The sequence below is a fragment of the Cyphomyrmex costatus genome, unplaced genomic scaffold, assembly GCF_001594065.2.
Source record: "Cyphomyrmex costatus isolate MS0001 unplaced genomic scaffold, Ccosl1.0 scaffold132, whole genome shotgun sequence".
In the NCBI taxonomy this organism is placed as follows: domain Eukaryota; kingdom Metazoa; phylum Arthropoda; class Insecta; order Hymenoptera; family Formicidae; genus Cyphomyrmex; species Cyphomyrmex costatus.
The window spans coordinates 342,324-360,951 of record NW_017275304.1 but is presented as its reverse complement, the minus strand read 5'-3'; the positions used below and the strand labels follow the sequence as shown (position 1 = coordinate 360,951).

Below are 18,628 nucleotides of genomic sequence, written 5' to 3'. Positions count from 1 at the left end.
TTGCATTATCGATCAGCATGAATTTCCGCTTCCTCGCTCGCAACGCATTTTCTCCTGTAATGTATCAATTTAGAATATGTATTATACGTCGCGTATGACAAATGGTTAATACAGAGCACTTTCATTGACTCGCGTACAAAAACATTCGCAATGACGTTGTCGAAGCGACGAGTCCGATGACACTGGTCAATCGATCAAAACCGTCTTTGCGGTGAACTCTTCTTCTCGCGCAGACGCTACAGCAACCAGGAACCAGCCTTTAATAATCGACTAGTAGCTGTCATGCTGTCGCGTTGCTCCTAGTCGATCAGTAGCCGTCGTGCCATCACGTTGCCATCATGTGTCGGTCGATCACTAAAGATCTTCACGATCACAGCGTGCAGCTGAATCGGTGGTTTCTAAAGCCAATAGGCGCGTGGCCGCATGAACCTACAACTTCAAGCAGTGAGAAAGCTGTATCTCGAATTTTGATATTTATCTGCTACTTCTTGATAGCCTTCACCGTAATACCGTGCGCACTAAATATCTTTTTTGAGGAGAAAGATACCGAACTGAAACTAAGAGCGGCCGGTCCGCTGAGCCATTGGTTCATGGGCGGATTGAATTATTGCTCTTTATTACTGCGCAGCGCTGACATACGCCGATGCATGCAACACATGGAAATGGATTGGCAGATTACTAAGCAATCGCGGGATCGCGAAATTATGGCGAGAAATGCGAAGCTGGGTCGATTTGTAGCGGGTTTCTGTGCAATATGCATGCACGGCGGCGTGTTTTCTTACAATATCGTGTCCGGTATGACGACAGTGATGGTGTCGATCGGCGACAATCAGAGCGTCCCGATGCTCCAATTACCTTGTGCCTTTTACAACAAATTAATAGATACCAGATTCAGTCCGGCAAATGAGATCGTTCTTGTAACGCAGATGCTGTCGGGTTTCATAGTGAACACCACCACCGTCAGTGCTTGCAGTTTAGCCGCTGTTTTCGCTATACATGCATGTGGCCAGCTCGATATTTTGATCTTACGTCTAAGCAAACTCATCGAAGGTGAAGATGCGGAAAAAAATGAACCGGTTCAGAAGAGGCTGGCCAATATTGTGGATCACCACTTACGTGTTCTAAGGTAGAGAAAGAAGGAGAGAGAAAAAGTACAAGATTTAAATATTAGATAATAAAATATAATTTAAAAAATCTACGTGTGTATATAAATATAATATATGTATAACATGTTTTTTTTATATAAAAAGGCTTTTTATCAACATAAGTTTACCTCTATTAAATTTAATATTTAACACTTCATGAATGTTCAAATCATTTTGTATATATCTTATTTATGAGATTTATTTTTAATTTGGAGATAGTAATATTCTTCCTTAAATAAAATTTTTAATTATAAAGTTTGTTCAAATTTTATCATTTATATCATATATATGTCAATTTATAAATATTCAATAAAAATTTTTTAAGATTTGTCAAAGTTTTTACTGATTGTGTTAAGTTTTGATTTTAGATTTATAGGAAGTATCGAAGACGTTATGCATCAAATATGTCTGGTGGAATTACTTGGATGCACATTTAACTTATGTATGCTTGGATATTACTCCATTACGGTACGCTAATCATCTTAAAAGGTGAATACAGTAGAAAGGTAGTTGAAATTATTTCAATAAGACTCTTTAACATCTGAAAAAACTTTATATCTCAAGAAACTTATCTTTCATACATTATGATTCTTTCAGTGGTGGAATAAGATTGACAGAAAAGGCATAGTGGCGTACATTATCGTGTACATATCCATGAGTTTTAATATTTTTATATTTTGCTATATAGGTGAAATTTTAACGCAACAGGTAAAAGTATCGATATTATTAGTGCAAAATTAGCAAGTTAATATATTTCTATATTTAACGGTGCAGTGTTTATTAGTGTAAAAAAGTTGGCGAAATAGCATATATGACCGACTGGTATCGTTTACCTCATAAAACAGCCATGAGTTTGATCCTGATTATATCAAGATCGAGTGTCGTAATCAAAATAACTGCTGGAAAAATGGTTCAACTTTCTCTCGTAACTTTTAGTGACGTGAGTATCTTTCTCTCAATAGACTTCTCTTTAAATTTTTTAGTAGATCACCGTTATCATTTTAGGTTATCAAAACGTCTCTTGTTTACCTGAATATGTTACGAACTGTTACAACATGAATCTACATGTGATCTAGAAGAATCTCAATATTTGTTTACTTATATATAGTATTTTTAAATAAAGACATTTAAATGACAAATTCATATATTAAGAAATATTATATTACAATATTTAATTATTAATTCATTTATGTATAAAATTACATTTATAGTAGTCTCATATAAGATCATGATGATACGATTCCTCTGCGATGCAGATTAAACCACAATCCGTAATTTAAAGTAACTTTCCATGTTTATTCTTTTAATAAAATAAAATATTGTAATATCGCTGAAGCCTTGTAATCTCTTCGAAGTTCGTTTTCCACGCAAAAAATCAACGCAGCACTTCCGCGAACAATTATTGATCAGTCGTGCTCGCGTCTCTCTTGCAAAGTACATTACCCTATCCGTTCACCAAACCGCTCTAAAGAATCGCGCAGGCGCTCGATATAGAACGTAACTCCAGCCGGAGCACCGTCTGTCGCAGTCAGTGCATCGTGCGTCTCCGCAAAATGATCATGACATATTCCGATCATGTAACAAGGGGCATCAAGTTCTCCTACAAAAGCGATAATGATTACAGTCTTCAATTGACTCGTTGGTTTCTAATACCGATCGGTGCTTGGCCGCAAATGAGCACGGCGACAAAAGTGAAAAAACTCTTTTCGCACATGCACATTTTAATTTGCACGTTTTTCATAATGATCATCATGGTGCCATGTTTATTATACGTGTTACTGGAGGAGAAAGATATCGAGATGAAATTGAACACCATGGGTCCGCTGAGCCACTGGATAATGGGTATAATTAATTACAGTTTACTCCTTATGCGTAGTGACGATATTCGCCAGTGCGTGTTGCATATGGAAACGGACTGGCGGTTTGTTCGGAAAGTCGAGGATCGTCAGATAATGATACGACAGGCCAAGATCGGCCGCTTCATCGCCGGATTCTGCGCGGTGTTCATGCAGAGCGGTACATTCCTCTTCGTTATAGCCAAATCGCTGTCCACCACCATCCTTATCGTGGGCAACGAAACTGTTTCGATGCACCCATTGACCTGCCCAATATACACCAAATTTATCGATACGAGATTCAGTCCCGCAAATGAAATCATAGTGGGTGTAGAGTGGTTATCGTGTTTTATAGTGAATTCGGTTGCGGTGGGTGCTTGCAGTCTCGACGCAGTCTTTGCAATGCATGCATACGGTCAGTTGGACATGCTCTTTTTGTGGTTAAACAATCTCGTCGTGGATAAAGAGGGAAACAAATGCGCCGAGCAAAGGTTGGCTATTATTGTGGAACATCACTTGAGAGTATTGAGGTATTTTGTTCAAACATTGAAAATGGCTTTCATAATTTTTTTTTATCATATTAAAATATTCACGAAAATTCTACCATACATTTAACAGTTTCACATAAGCTTATTCTTCTTATTTTAAAAGAAATATATCAGACGCTACAATTGTACACGTTTTAGTTTTATATCACGTATGGAAACCATTATGCAACAGATTTGTCTCGTGGAATTGCTAGGATGTACAATGAATATGTGTTTACTTGCATATTATTTTATTACGGTACGCTAAAAATGTGAAAGGTGAATATGTGATATAATTGCATTCTGTGATTTTAGTATTCATAAAATATTAAACTTAATTATTCTTTAATATATCATAGAATATTGAAAAAATAGATTCTTTATTATTATATCTAACCAAAAATCTTAAACTTTTGTTTCAGAATATGGACTTGTTTGATACGGCAAAAACTATATCATATGTCATTATATATCTATCTATGGCTTTCAATATTTTTATATTTTGTTACATCGGTGAGATTCTCACAGAACAGGTAATAGTTGAAAGACAAGTAAGGTACTTGACAATTATTCAAGAAAATTTGTATTTGTATTTAACTTTCGCATTTTGTAATATTTCTTTGACTATTTTCAACGTTTTTACATATTAATAAAAAACTAAAGTTCAAATTTATTAGTGCAAGAATGTCGGCGAAAAAATATATATGATTAATTGGTATGAATTACCGCACAAAACTGCTCTTGGACTTATATTGGTAATAGCACGATCGAGTAACGTTATCAAAATGACTGCTGGAAAGTTATTTCAGTTATCTATTGCAACTTTCGGTGATGTAAGTAATATATTTAAATTTATAACAAGAATTGCATTAATAAAAAAATTGATATATATATATTCTATATACTTTATAATTTTTTATAAAAAATATTATTAACGTTTCTAAACCGAATGCATTTTTCCGTTTAACATCATAAATGAAAAAACACTAAAAAATAATCGGAATTCTAAAGCTCTAGATATACCGAAGCGCAATCCTGTAGCAAATCCTTTATCTGATTGTGAGCTGAAATGTCGACAACATTCCCATTGGCTATTTCAATCGCTATCTTCAACTTAGTAGCTATAGTTTAATGAACGTTTAGAGTTATTATTATATGTGATATAGCTATTAGATCGAAAATAGGACCTTTGTGCACTTTTGGTACTTATATTATATCTAGAGCTTTACGGAATTCGAGTGTAACGCGCCACCTAGACTTAATAAGTAGTTGCGCCATTAGGAGTCGCAAATCAAAACTATTTTGAAAAAATCTGTCAAGTAGTATAATACTGGATTGACAGATCGCATACAGTATAGAAACTTGCAGAAAATCATTGTTACATCGTTGTAATGTTATTGCAATAATTTTTGCTGTAATGGATTTCTTTGTCGCTGAATGTTTTTGTAAGCAAAAAAGTCTTTACAAGCAAATTCGGTGATTTTCATGATGGTTGATAAAAAAAAACAGGGAATGTACGTGACATTTTTTTTCTTTTGAACAAATCTGCTGTTAAAAAAGTTTAATGTTTTGAGATGGTTTCAAAGAAGTTTTAAGTAAAAAGTAATAAAACATTTTTCTATAAATAATTCTAATTATTTTTTATATATCTTTTGTACTTACACTCAACTTAAAGCTTCTTCTCATTATGAGCTTTTTAAAGCATATTGTCTGTGTTCAGCAAAAAATGCAGTTTGTAACTGTTGTAAAATTCTTCTACATAATTAAATCTATAAGGAAGCAAAAGCAAAAACCAATCGTATTGAAGAATATTACAACCGTTGCAAAGCTGCTTTCTCTGCTGAACGCAGTCAATGAAACAGTTTCAGCAGCAAATTTTCCAAAAAAGCAAAGCTTCACGTAAACCTTCTGATTTTTTTATCACGAAAATAGTCAAATATACTTTCAAGCTAAAAAAAAAAATCAGTCTATCTGCGGCCTCTAATGGCTCTAATCTAATGGCTAATATGTAACTTCTAATGGCTCTAATGGCGTAACGAGAGCTACTATGTCCAGTTCACGTGCCGCACTCCAATTCCAATTATATTCTTAGGCTTCTCCTCGTATTGAAACTCATTTTAATTAATTAGATTTCGCTCGTTTTTTTCGATGCAAATATAAAGAAAAAAATGGTCTGAATCGAGCAGTAATAAGATTTTTTATAAAATAAATTTCTATAAATTTCTAAAAAATATAAAATATATATTTATATATTTTATTTTTATTTTTATGTTGTATTAACATTGTAAACTAGCAATTTATTTTATAAAAGATCTTATTACCGCTCGATTTAAACTGTTTTTTCTTTATCATTTTAATTAATTTTTATTTTCCGGATTTTTAATTTATATCATAAATAGGAAGGAAGACGTTGCTGTTTCAGGTAATTAAAACTTCCATGGTATATTTGAATATGTTGCGAACGATGACACCGTCTGCATGAATTATATTAAATTAGAACATAAAAAATATATTTTGTATAGAACTGATAGTATATAATAGAGAGAGAACTATTTAATAAATAGAAATTATGTTGGACACAGTATAATTTGTATAATTACACTATTTAAACGAACAATAAAGTTATAAGTCATCCAGCTTTCTCTAAATTAAAGATTAACGATTAATATAAACAGAGATGAAAATATATCGATACGTGAGTATGAAATATTATAGGTATCAATTAAATAAGAGAAATCCTAATTCTTTTCTAATGTATCTTACATATCGTATAATATTGCGATTCACATGTATTTACACCCAGCAGTAAAAGAAAATTAACAGAACTAATATTACGCGCCACTACTTATATAATTTCCGCTCATTTTCTTCAGCCAAAAGGTCAATGCTACATTTCCGCAGCATTTATCGATCACACGCGCTCTGTCAGGAAGCGCACATTACTTTGCCCGTTCTTCAAACCGCTCTAAAGATTTGCGCACGCGCCCGTTCAAACGTAGCTTTAACAGGTGCATCGTTCGACGCGGTCAGTGCATCGTGCGCCTCCGCGAAGCGATCACGATGTACTCCGAGCGTATACTGACGAGCATCAAATTCACGTACAGAAGTAATAACGATTACAGTCTTCAACTTACCCGTTGGTTTCTGATGCCAATCGCAGCTTGGCCACGAGCGACCACATCGACGACAGTGGAGAGACTGTCCCTACAAGCACACGTTCTCGCTTGCTCGTCCATTATAGCAGTCGTCATGGTACCATGCATGTTATACGTGTCACTGGAAGAAAAAGACGTTCAGATGAAGTTGAACGCGATGGGCCCGCTAAGCCACTGGATCATGGGCACGATTAATTATTGGTTGCTTCTTACGCGTAGCAACGACATCCGCGAATGTGTGCAGCACATGGAGATGGACTGGAAGTTGGTTCGCAGAACCGACGATCAGGATGTGATGTTGCGATATGCAAAGATCGGCCGCTTCGTTGCCGGGTTCTGTGCGATATTTATGCAGAGCGGAACGTTTCTCTTCACCGTGGCTAAGGCGATTACATCTATGAATGTAATCATCGGCAACGAAACTATATCGGTGCACCCGATGACCTGTCCGATATATAGCAAATTTATAGATACAAGATTCAGCCCTGCGAACGAGATCATGCTGGCTGTAGAATTACTATCGTGTTTTATAGTGAACTCGATCACGGTGGGTGCTTGCAGCCTCGCGGCAGTTTTTGCAATGCATGCTTATGGCCAGTTAAGTATGCTATTTGCATGGTTAAACGATCTCGTCGAAGAGGAGAATAAGGGAAACAGTTTTGCCGAAAAGAAGCTGGCTACGATTGTGGAACATCATTTAAGAGTACTAAGGTATTTTAAATATAGAACTTCAACTGTATTTATGTATCTTTACCATACAAGACACTATTTAATTACATAGTCATTTCCTTTACCGATATTCATAATATTTGTATAAGATATGTGCAAAAGCATTTATCAAATTCAAACGATGTATTTTTATTATAAATGTAAAAATACGTTGGATTTATGTATATACTTTCCAGTTTTATATCGCGAATGGAGAGTATCATGCAAAACATCTGTCTCGTGGAATTGGTGGGATGCACGATGAATATGTGTTTACTTGCATATTATTCTATTACGGTATGCTAAAGACCTAAAAAGGTGAATACATGCTATCAGCAATTTATAATTTCTTTATTTATGAAATGTTAAATCTAATTTTTGATTTTTCAGAATTGGAGTGACTTTGATGCCGCAAGAATAACATCGTATATTATCGTATACGTATCTATGGCTTTCAATATCTTTATATTTTGTTACATCGGTGAAATTCTCACGGAACAGGTAATTTCTCGAAATTGATGAGTATTATTTAAAGTCATCAAAATTATTATGGTTAAAAATACTGCAATTTAACGGTTTTATTGGGATCTTAAGTTGTGACGTTATACATCCAATATGGTCATTTCAATAGAATAAGGGACTGCGTACAATCAAGGAATAGGAACAAAAAATAGAAACAGAAACAGATAATACGATTTTTGACCAATCAGAAACTGTGTATTCCATAGTATATCGCTTCTGATTGATTGAAATTCTTATTCTGTATTTCTGTTCCTGTATTAACTATTCCTATTCCCGGATTGTGCACAGATCCTTATTCTTATTAAGATGACCATATTGGACGTGTGACGTTGCTTAAAATCCTAATGTTTAAAAAAATGATTTGAGTTTGGTGTCTTATGAGTATGTTTTTTAATTTTTCTTTTGCATTTTTAAGAGCAAAAAAACCGCTTATTATAGAAAAATTTAGTATATCTACATTAATTTATTTATTAGTGCAAAAATGTTGGCGAAAAGGCATATATGACTAATTGGTATGAATTACCTCACAAAACTGCTCTTGGTCTCATTTTGGTAATAGCGCGTTCGAGTAATGTTATCAAGATTACCGCTGGAAAATTATTTCAATTGTCTATCGCAACTTTTGGTGATGTAAGTAAAACGAATTTATAATGACGTTGTACAAATAAAAATTCAACACATTTTCTACAAATTATTATAAAATTTTCCTTCAAATTTCTCTTCGTTTAATCTTATAAGTGACATTTTACTGCTTAAGCAAAATGTGAAAAATTATATCGTAAATAGGAAGGAAGACATTGTTGTTTCAGGTAATTAAAACTTCTGTGATATATTTGAATATATTACGAACGATGACTCCTACTACGTGAATTACATATGTTAAGTTATCGAACGAATATCGCAAATATATTTTGTATAGAACAAATGTGATATAATAGAGAAATAATAGAGATATATTTAATAAATAAAAAACTGCAAATATATACAATGATATATTTTTTAAAGGCACATATAGTACCGTTGCGTTTTAATAAACAGAAAAATATTGTTAACATAAAAAAGATAAATATCTCTTACGAGAGAGCATTTATAAGCGTTTATAAAAAAAAATAGTGCTTGTTTGAAACTACGGCTATTCGTCTAAAAAATATTTCTTCTTTGCTAATATTTCTCAAAAACAACGAAACGCAGGAACTAATATTTACATACTAATCTGAATTATATTGTATATAAAATTTTCATACCTGAATACAGTAAATAAAAAGATATAGTAAATTAATGTTTTCGCGATTACAAGTCACAGTCAATTCGTTTAGGAGATCCCTCATGCAGCGTAGTGCATGCACTCCATGAGTATCGATCGACTGATGAGACGCACAAATATCCTATTATTACCTATTACTAAGTTACTCGCTAGCGCAGGCGCCACTTCTTGTCAACTGCACGCGTGTTCAAGTCGATTCAGTAGCATCCGCGAGTTCCAAGAGTAACCATGAATGTCAGTAAACTTGTCACGTCTTATCGGGACGCGAGCGATTATAGTATTCAGATGAATCGTTGGTTCCTAATACCGGTGGGCGCTTGGCCAAGCTCAACTTCAACGACAATAAGAGAAAAGGTGGTTGCAACTATATCGATAATCATCTGCTACGCTCTGATAGCCTACACCGTCATACCTTGCATGCTGAACATCTTGCTCGAAGAGACCGATGTGCAAAAAAAGTTACTAGCTGTTGGTCCGTTAAATCATTGGTGTATGAGTGGCATAAATTATTTCTCACTGTTATTTCGCAGCCGCGATATACATCATTGTATCGAGCACATGAGGACGGATTGGCAAATGGTGACGGAGATCGCGGACCGACAAGTGATGCTGAAATATGCCAAAGTCGGCCGTTTAGTCGCCGGGCTCTGCGCAATTTTCATGCATGGTGGCGTGTTCTCACATACCGTACTGCAAGGTGTCATACCGAACTATGAATGTATCGGAAACGTGAGTGTGAAGGTGCGTGTGTTACTATGTCCCTCGTACAGTAAATTCGTAGATACCACGCAGAGCCCAGCGGGCGAGATCGCATTAGCGCTGCAAATTATCTCAAGTATCGTCGTCAATTCCATCACGGTCGGCGCCTGCAGTCTCGCGGCGGTATTTGCGATGCATGCATGCGGCCAGTTGAATGTATTGATGAGATGGTTGAATCAGTTGAACGATCGAAAGCGGCAAGAGACCGTACAGCACCAAATGGTAATCATTGTGGAACACCATCTGAGAGTGTTAAGGTAATTTTATTATAAATATAATTCAATTATTGTAATAATATAATTCAATTTTCAATTATTATAATATAATTCAATTATTATAATAATAATTCAAACATTTATTTCACCTTACGTTCTTGTGTCTTCTCTCAATAATATAATTTTGTACAATAAATATTTATATGTTTTTATGTATAAAAATAAGATATAAGTAATTTACGTTATTTACAGCTTCGTAGCACGAATGGAAACACTTTTGAATCAGATATGTTTTGTGGAATTGCTAGGCTGTACGTTTAACTTATGTATGTGCGGATATTATATCATTACGGTACGCTAAAAAATTAAAAAGGTGAATATGGAATTACGACACACATATCGCATTGTGCAACTTTTTATTTTTAAATAAACTACAATATGAAAGGCGCACATGCAATAAATCGTGGAAAAAACATTGCCACAGTATAACTAGTAACGACAAAAGGTATCGATAACTTTGATGTAATTTCGAATCACATAACTCATTCGTATGATCTTTATGTAAATAAGCATAAAAAGATAAGTGTTAAAAATAAAATATTAATATTTTAAAACTATTTATATAGCAAAAACAAAAAATGTTTTATTTAAAAACAAGTTTATTAATTCCACTTTATTCTCTTTATAAAATATAATAAATAAAATAAAAACTAATTATTTCATTCTCTCTGTTTATTAAATGTTAAACAAAGACAAATATTAATCATCACGAGTTGTAAGCGTGAATTGAACCGTAGGAGTACAATGTTATAATATCGTTAGTGTCATATTTGTGCATACAATTTCCGATTTTAACCTATGATTATTATTTTTTACACTGTCGCTATGGATGTACTATGACACTGCGTTTTTATATTATTTGAAATTTTTAATAATATTATATTTAATATTTTATTAATAATATATTAAATATAAATTCTATTACAAATTATCACAATACATTATCCAAAAATTTTCAGAAATGGAGTACATTAGAAACAAAAATATCAATGGATTGTTTGATAACTTGTATTATATATCTATCCATGGCTTTCAACATTTTTATATTCTGTTATATTGGTGAAACAGTCACAGAACAGGTAAAATATAAATATATACAAAATTAAAATTTTATAGTACAATATTAGAGAATATATATATATATATTCATCAGTTAAACAAACCAAATACAAGCAAATATCACAATTTTAATATCACAAAATAAATAATTTAATAGTGTAAACAAGTAGGCGAAACAGCTTACATGACTAATTGGTATCATATGCCACATAAAACGGCTCGTGATCTCATCTTAATTATCTCCCGATCAAGTAATGTGATCAAATTAACTGCAGGGAAATTAGTTCATCTTTCTATCGAAACCTTTGGTAATGTGAGTGCATAAAAATGTATGTTACGTTTTACAGCTAAATACATTTACGAAACGTTTTAGGTAATGAAAACCTCCATGGTGTATCTGAATATGCTTCGGACCATGACAGCTTCTTAGACAATAATAGTTACACTTTGTACAAAGCATTAACAAATTTTTTAGTTACCACCGTAACTTTACTTATATTTGAATAATTGTATTAATTATTAATAAAATTCCAGACATCAATTGCCTATAGATAATTTTTTAATCCTGAAAATATAATAATAAATACAAGTTTTTTGTTAACAAATATAAGACTCTAATGAGTAGAAATTCAAACAACAAATAAATAAGAATATTTGAACCGAGCTAAAGTGTCTTTTAGCCACTAAATATATCGATATTAAACAATCAATGTAAAAAAAATAGAACAAATGTTTCGATCTTCAATATGGTTATCTAATAACAAAGTTTATAATCTTATCTGAATTACGTATGCAAGTTTGTGTAATAAATTTATGTAAATATCTGAATAACAATAAATTAATGTTTTCGCGAAACTATGTGTCAATTCATTCACGAGACATCTCGTGCAGTGTATTCCATGTGTATCGATCGATTGACGAGACGCACAAATATCCTATTGCAAAGTTGCTCGCTGGCGCAGGCGCCTCTTTCTATCAATTGCACGTGCGTTTAAATCGATTCAGTAGCATACGCGCGTTCCGTGAGCAGTCACGAACGTCAGTAAACCTGACATGTTACACCGTGACGCGAGTGATTACAGTATACAATTAAATCGTTGGTTTCTAAAACCAGTAGGCGCTTGGCCAACTTCAGCCACGACGACTGTCAAAGAAAAAATGATTTCAAAGATATCGATAATCATTTGCTACTCTCTGATAGCCTACACGGTCGTACCTTGCATTCTGAACATCTTGTTCGAAGAAACCGATGTGCAGAAAAAATTAAGAGCTGTTGGTCCGTTAAGTCACTGGTGTATGGGCGGCATGAATTATTTCTCCTTGCTGTTTCGCAGCCGCGATATACATCGTTGCGTGGAGCACATGAAGACCGATTGGCGGACGATAACGGAAATCAAGGACCGGGAAGTGATGCTGAAATATGCCAAAGTCGGCCGTTTCGTTGCCGGGTTATGTGCAATTTTCATGCATGGCGGAGTATTCTCTCACAGCGTACTGCAAGGTACCACGCCGACGTTCGAATATATCGGGAACGTGAGCGTGTCGGTGCATATATTACCGTGTCCCTCGTACAGTAAGTTCGTAGATACCACGCAAAGCCCAGCCGGCGAGATTGCGTTAACGCTGCAGCTTATCTCAAGTATCGTCGTCAATTCCGTCACGGTTGGCGCCTGCAGTCTCGCGGCGGTGTTTGCGATGCACGCGTGCGGACAGTTGAATGTATTAATGAGATGGTTGGACCAGTTAGACGATCGAAAGCAGCAAGATACGGTACAACATCGATTGGCGATCATTGTGGAGCATCACCTGAGAGTGTTAAAGTAATACCGACATAAATTTAAAAAGTTTGACAATTAGTTAATATTTCTGTGTGTATTGTGTGCTTAATGAATAAAAAATAAAATTCTTTATATTTTTTGTCTTTGATTCTTAAGCTAATCTAAAATTATCTGCTCACTTTATATTTTATTTTCTGAATATTATAAATTAATTCTAAGAAAATAGTATTTATATACGTAAAAATATAACAGTCATTTATTTACAGTTTCGTGGCGCGGATGGAGGCGCTTTTAAATCAGATATGTTTTGTGGAATTGCTAGGATGTACATTTAACTTATGTATGCTCGGATATTATGTCATTACGGTACGCTAAAAAATTAAAAAGGTGAATATATACTTGAAGACATATCGCATTGTGCGACGTTTTTATTTTTAAATAAATTACGATATTAAAGACGCACGTGCAAGTAATAATTAATCGTAGAGGAAGCATTACTATAATATAATCATAGTGTTAGTATCGAGATCTTTGATGATTGCAAACACATCTCTTACTATTATAACCTTGATGTCAAGAAGTGCTAAATTTTGAAAGTAAACTATTAAATACATACTAAAAATAAATTATTAATATTTTCAAACTAAATTCATAGTAAAAAGAAAAAGTAACGATTTAGTTAATAATAAGTTTATTTATAATTTCACTTTAATATTTAATGAATATAATAAACAAAGATATATACAATATATAGAAATCATTTCTATTGTAAGCATGAATCGAATCGCATAATTTGATATCATGGCCCCTATTCGTGAAACAAGTTGGAATGGATTTCGATTGGAATTATTCTGTTTTCCCTACAAAACCAAATAGAAATGTAGGAAATAATCGAATAATTTCGGTCGAAATCCATTCCGACTTCTTCCATAATACGTGTCCAGGTATATATAGTTACGCCGTTATATTATTAGTATAATTTTTCGGGCATATACATACTATCAGACACTGACCCACGATTTTTATCAGGACTATGTTCAGATTCCAACCCGAGTGCTATCCAGATATTATTCTATCCTTATTGTTTACCGAATATTAAACAAGGATGACATAACACTCGGGAAGCACTCGAGTGGGAATCTGAACACGTCTCAGCTGTCACTATTGGTTAATAGGTCTATTCCTGCATTGTGTGCACCAATCTAACAATACAGAAATAAAAAACTTTTGCGTATATTAAATTGTTATATTATATTATTATTTGACTGTGTTATCAATAAAATTTAATTTTATCTCACACACAAATAATAAAGATAAGATGAATTATTAGTAAATTACTTAATCATTTTCAGGGATGGAATGTAATAGAAAAAAAAACGTCAGTAGCTTATATGATTATATACATATCCATGACTTTCAATATTTTTATATTCTGTTATATTGGCGAAATAGTTACGGAACAGGTAAAATAAAAGTAATATAGCGTAATATTCGCTAATAAAGGATTTATCAATATTATATAAAAAATTAAATATATGCTATTATCATACTTTTTCATATAATAAATAATATAAAATAAACAATTTAACAGTGTAAACAAGTAGGCGAGACAGTTTATATGACTAACTGGTATTGTTTACCGCATAAAACAGCTCGAGGTCTTATTCTAATTATCTCCCGATCGAGTAGCGTAATTAAATTAACTGCAGGGAAACTAGTTCATCTTTCTATTGCAACTTTTGGTGATGTACGTATACGAATATGTATATTATGTTTTTTACAGCCAAATATATGTTTCAAATTGTTTTAGGTGATGAAAACCTCCATGATATATCTAAACATGCTTCGGACCATCACAGCTTCTTAGACAATAATAATTACACCATTTTGTATAAAGTGTTAGCAAATTTTCTAGTTATCACTATAACTTTACAAACTGTGGTATAAATTATTAATAAAATATAGGATATCAAAACATGTAGTATATTTTTTCTATATCCCGAAAATATAATACAAAATATATAAAAATTATTGACAATTAAAATGAAGGATCTAATGATAAAAATTCAAACAATAAATAAATAAAGGCTATTTTAGTCGAGTTTAGGTGTTTCCGTTGCTACTATAAATATTGATATTACAATCAATGTAAGGAGTGATAAAACATATTTCGACCTTTAATATTATTATCCTTTGTGTCATAATAAATATAAAAATATCCATAGAAATTTACTATGATTCTCATGATTATAAAAATATATGTAGTTTACTTGCATATTATAATAATCTATTACGGTACGTTAAAGTGTAAATATATGTTATCAGTACTCTGTTTATTTAGACAATGTTAATAAGAATTTCTGATTTTCTAGAATTGGAGTGATCTTGATGCAGCACGAATAACATCATATATTATCATATCGTATCTATGGTTAAATATTTTAATATTTTGTTACATCGGCAAGATTCTCACAAAACAGGTAATTCCTCAAAATTTATGAAAACTATTTAGAAATACCCCCCCAAATTATTGTGCTCATGATCAAGACTGTATGTAAGTTTCTATAGTTCTATATGCGTGGTGCATAGGGCCTCTAATGAAGTTTCAATAACAATAGATTTTTCCTGAAATTAGGTTAGCCTAATGTCCAATTTCCAACTTAGGACATATATATATCTAATGATACATGAGATTTACAGTTCATCTAAGTGGCGGTGGCGATCAAAAATCTCTTAATGACCAGGGAAGCCATTTTTGGCATCCTTAAACGTGAAAAATCACGTATGTGAGCGCAGGTGGGATTGAATCCGGATTACAGATCGTGAATTAATCGCATCGAGCGGCAAGCCACTTGATGCCTTATGCTTAAGAATACTGCAAATTAATTATTCTATGAACGTTTAACGATTTCGGGTTTCGTGACTTGAATTGTTTCTTACTTTCTTTCACATTTTTAAAAATATAAAGAACGCTTACATAGAAATTTTACGAACATCTACATTAATGAATTTATTAGTGCAAAAATATTGGCCAAAGACATTTATGATTAATCGGTATATAATTATAGCGTTAAAATGGATATCAACATTCTGATAATATATAGTATGATAGTAATATTATCAGGAGATTATTACTGGAAATTCTTTCAAATTGTCAATCGCAACTTTTGGTGATGTAATTAAAACATATACCATATTTTTATGTAATAAATAGAAAATTATTCTTAACATTAAAAATATTTCTTACGAGAGATAGGAGATTATAGAAGGAATGTCTCCTTGAGAATACGGGTATTTTTATATAAGAAAATAATTTCTCTTCTGCTTAATATTCCCGAAGAAATGAATTATATATACATATATAAAGTTTTATATTAAAAAAACAATTTATGTCTTCGCGAATATATGTTACAGTAAATTCGTTTACGAGACACCACGTGCAACGTACTCCGCGAGTATCGATCGACTGACGAGACGCACAAATATCCTATTATTACCTATTACTAAGATACTCGCTGGCGCAGGCGCCACTTTTTCTGTCAACTGCACGCATGTTTAAGTCGATTCAGTAGCATCCGTGCGTTGCGCGAACAATCATGGATATCAGTAAATCTGTCATGTTACATCGGGACGCGAGTGATTACAGTATTCAGTTGAATCGTTGGTTTCTAAAATTGGTGGGCGCTTGGCCAAGTTCAGCCTCCACAACAGTCAGAGAAAAGGTGATTTCAACAATACTAATAATTATCTGCTACTCATTGATAGCCTACACAGTCGTACCTTGTATTCTGAACATCCTGTTCGAAGAGATCAGTATGCAGAATAAACTAAGAGCTGTTGGTCCGTTAAGTCACTGGTGTATGGGCGGCATGAATTATTTCTCCTTGCTGTTTCGCAGCCGCGATATACATCGTTGCGTGGAGCACGTGAAGACCGATTGGCGAATGATAACAGAGATAGGAGACCGGCAAGTGATGCTGAAATATGCTAAATTTGGTCGTTTTGTCGCAGGGTTATGCGCAGTTTTCATGCACGGCGGTGTGTTCTCGCACAGCTTGATACAAGGCATTTTATTACCAACATTTGTATATATCGGAAATGTGAGCGTATCCGTGCATAGGTTACCGTGTCCCACGTATAGCAAGTTCGTAGATATTACAAAGAGTCCAGCAGGCGAAATCGCGTTAATCATACAGCTTATCTCGAGCATCGTCGTCAATTCCGTCACAGCCGGAGCCTGCAGTCTCGCAGCGGTGTTTGCGATGCATGCGTGCGGACAATTGAATATACTGATGAGATGGCTGGACCAGCTGGACGATCGAAAGCAGCAAGATATGGTACAGCATCGATTGGCGATCATTGTGGAGCACCATCTACGAGTGTTAAGGTAATACCGACATAAATTTCGTAAGTTGATATTTCTGCTTAATATATGAAAAATAAAGTCCTTTATAGTTTGATGTCTTTGGTCTTTAATAGCCAATTCGAAACTCTATATCTTATCTTCTTTTTTCTTTTCTCAATATAATTTAGTTTCGAAAAAAATTTATATATGTAAAATATGACTGTAATTTACGTTCTTTACAGTTTCGTGGCACAAATGGAAGCACTTTTAAATCAGATATGTTTTGTAGAATTGCTAGGATGCACATTTAACTTATGTATGCTCGGATATTATATCATTACGGTACGCTAAAAAATTAAAAATGTGAATGTGTAATCAAGACATATCGACAATAAACCACTTTCCATATTTAAATAAATTGTAAAACGAAAAACAAACATTTAAAAAATAATTATCTCAGAGATAAAATTGCCACAATACAATCAATAGCGACAGCAAGTACAATGTTGTGATTTGAGAATCACATAATTTATCGTCACATCTTTGATGTAGAAAAGTGTTAAATTTCAAAAGGTAATTATTAATAATTGTAATTTGAAACTGAACCGATATGAAAATAAGTCTAGTCAAGTAAGAAGAAATCTTATTTTCTGTCGAAGCAAATTTTAATACGGAAATATTTCATTGTGAATTTATGTACAAAACTAATTCTACAAACTCTTTCTATGCACCAAAATCTTTTTCAGTCTTGAAACGCAACCATGAATAGAATAAAAAAATATTATTACATATTATAAATTGACTAAATTGTTGTTATAAAATATAATGAAAGTATTACCATTAATAGCATAATTATGACGTTTTTGTTATTTATTAAATGTTATATAAAGAATAAATAATACTCACGAGTGTTGTATGAATCAAATCACGGCTGTGATCTGATGTGGACAGCAAGTAACGCCGCACATTATAATTTTTCGTGCATATACTCTCAGATTTTATCCCATGATTTTCGTCCGCTGTCACTACTGGATATACTGTGGCATTACGTTCTTATACTATTTTTTAAAAATATTTCATATTTAATAATAAACTTTTAATGCACTATACTTATTATATATATATATATATATGTGTGTGTGTGTGTGTGTGTGTGTGTGTGTGTGTGTGTGTGTGTGTGTGTGTGTGTGTGTGTGTGTGTGTGTGTGTGTGTGTGTGTGTGTGTGTGTGTGTGTGTGTGTGTGTGTGTGTGTGTG

General features: G+C 33.3%; 4 protein-coding genes across 4 annotated transcripts in view; all 4 read left to right on the top strand.

The window, feature by feature from the left end:
• Positions 1-338: 338 nt before the first annotated feature.
• Positions 339-8,761, top strand: LOC108782602 (uncharacterized). Its single transcript, XM_018550906.1, has 8 exons — positions 339-1,116; positions 1,471-1,613; positions 2,627-3,510; positions 6,516-7,373; positions 7,568-7,667; positions 7,761-7,871; positions 8,367-8,522; positions 8,702-8,761. Exons 1-8 carry the CDS (start codon positions 339-341, stop codon positions 8,759-8,761), a joined length of 3,090 nt encoding a protein of 1,029 aa, XP_018406408.1.
• A 623-nt stretch (positions 8,762-9,384) lies between these two features.
• On the top strand, positions 9,385-11,679 carry LOC108782601 (odorant receptor 4-like). Its single transcript, XM_018550905.1, has 5 exons — positions 9,385-10,172; positions 10,383-10,482; positions 11,150-11,269; positions 11,407-11,562; positions 11,623-11,679. The coding sequence occupies exons 1-5, from the start codon at positions 9,385-9,387 to the stop codon at positions 11,677-11,679; spliced, it is 1,221 nt and encodes a 406-aa protein (XP_018406407.1).
• Positions 11,680-12,239: 560 nt separating this feature from the next.
• Positions 12,240-14,894, top strand: LOC108782599 (odorant receptor 82a-like). Its single transcript, XM_018550904.1, has 5 exons — positions 12,240-13,069; positions 13,294-13,393; positions 14,380-14,490; positions 14,619-14,774; positions 14,838-14,894. Exons 1-5 carry the CDS (start codon positions 12,303-12,305, stop codon positions 14,892-14,894), a joined length of 1,191 nt encoding a protein of 396 aa, XP_018406406.1. The 5' UTR covers positions 12,240-12,302.
• Positions 14,895-16,617: 1,723 nt separating this feature from the next.
• The window catches only part of LOC108782598 (odorant receptor 82a-like), a 2,766-nt gene continuing 755 nt past the window's right edge, over positions 16,618-18,628 (top strand). Inside the window, exons 1-4 of the mRNA XM_018550903.1 lie at positions 16,618-16,749; positions 16,926-16,994; positions 17,038-17,414; positions 17,615-17,714. Coding sequence (XP_018406405.1) covers positions 16,624-16,749; positions 16,926-16,994; positions 17,038-17,414; positions 17,615-17,714 — 672 coding nt within the window. The 5' untranslated portion in view covers positions 16,618-16,623. The remainder of the gene's footprint in view (positions 16,750-16,925; positions 16,995-17,037; positions 17,415-17,614; positions 17,715-18,628) is intronic.

Excerpts from the sequence above, each read along its gene's own strand:
- LOC108782599 (XM_018550904.1), top strand. The coding sequence starts at position 12,303 with ATGTTACACCGTGACGCGAGTGATTACAGTATACAATTAAATCGTTGG. Across the intron at positions 13,070-13,293 it reads CATCACCTGAGAGTGTTAAA|TTTCGTGGCGCGGATGGAGG; the intron begins GTAATACCGACA and ends ATTTATTTACAG. Across the intron at positions 14,775-14,837 it reads CTATTGCAACTTTTGGTGAT|GTGATGAAAACCTCCATGAT; the intron begins GTACGTATACGA and ends AAATTGTTTTAG.
- LOC108782602 (XM_018550906.1), top strand. The coding sequence starts at position 339 with ATGTGTCGGTCGATCACTAAAGATCTTCACGATCACAGCGTGCAGCTG. Across the intron at positions 7,872-8,366 it reads GTGAAATTCTCACGGAACAG|TGCAAAAATGTTGGCGAAAA; the intron begins GTAATTTCTCGA and ends TTTATTTATTAG. Across the intron at positions 8,523-8,701 it reads CTATCGCAACTTTTGGTGAT|GTAATTAAAACTTCTGTGAT; the intron begins GTAAGTAAAACG and ends TTGTTGTTTCAG.
- LOC108782601 (XM_018550905.1), top strand. The coding sequence starts at position 9,385 with ATGAATGTCAGTAAACTTGTCACGTCTTATCGGGACGCGAGCGATTAT. Across the intron at positions 10,173-10,382 it reads CACCATCTGAGAGTGTTAAG|CTTCGTAGCACGAATGGAAA; the intron begins GTAATTTTATTA and ends CGTTATTTACAG. Across the intron at positions 11,270-11,406 it reads GTGAAACAGTCACAGAACAG|TGTAAACAAGTAGGCGAAAC; the intron begins GTAAAATATAAA and ends ATAATTTAATAG.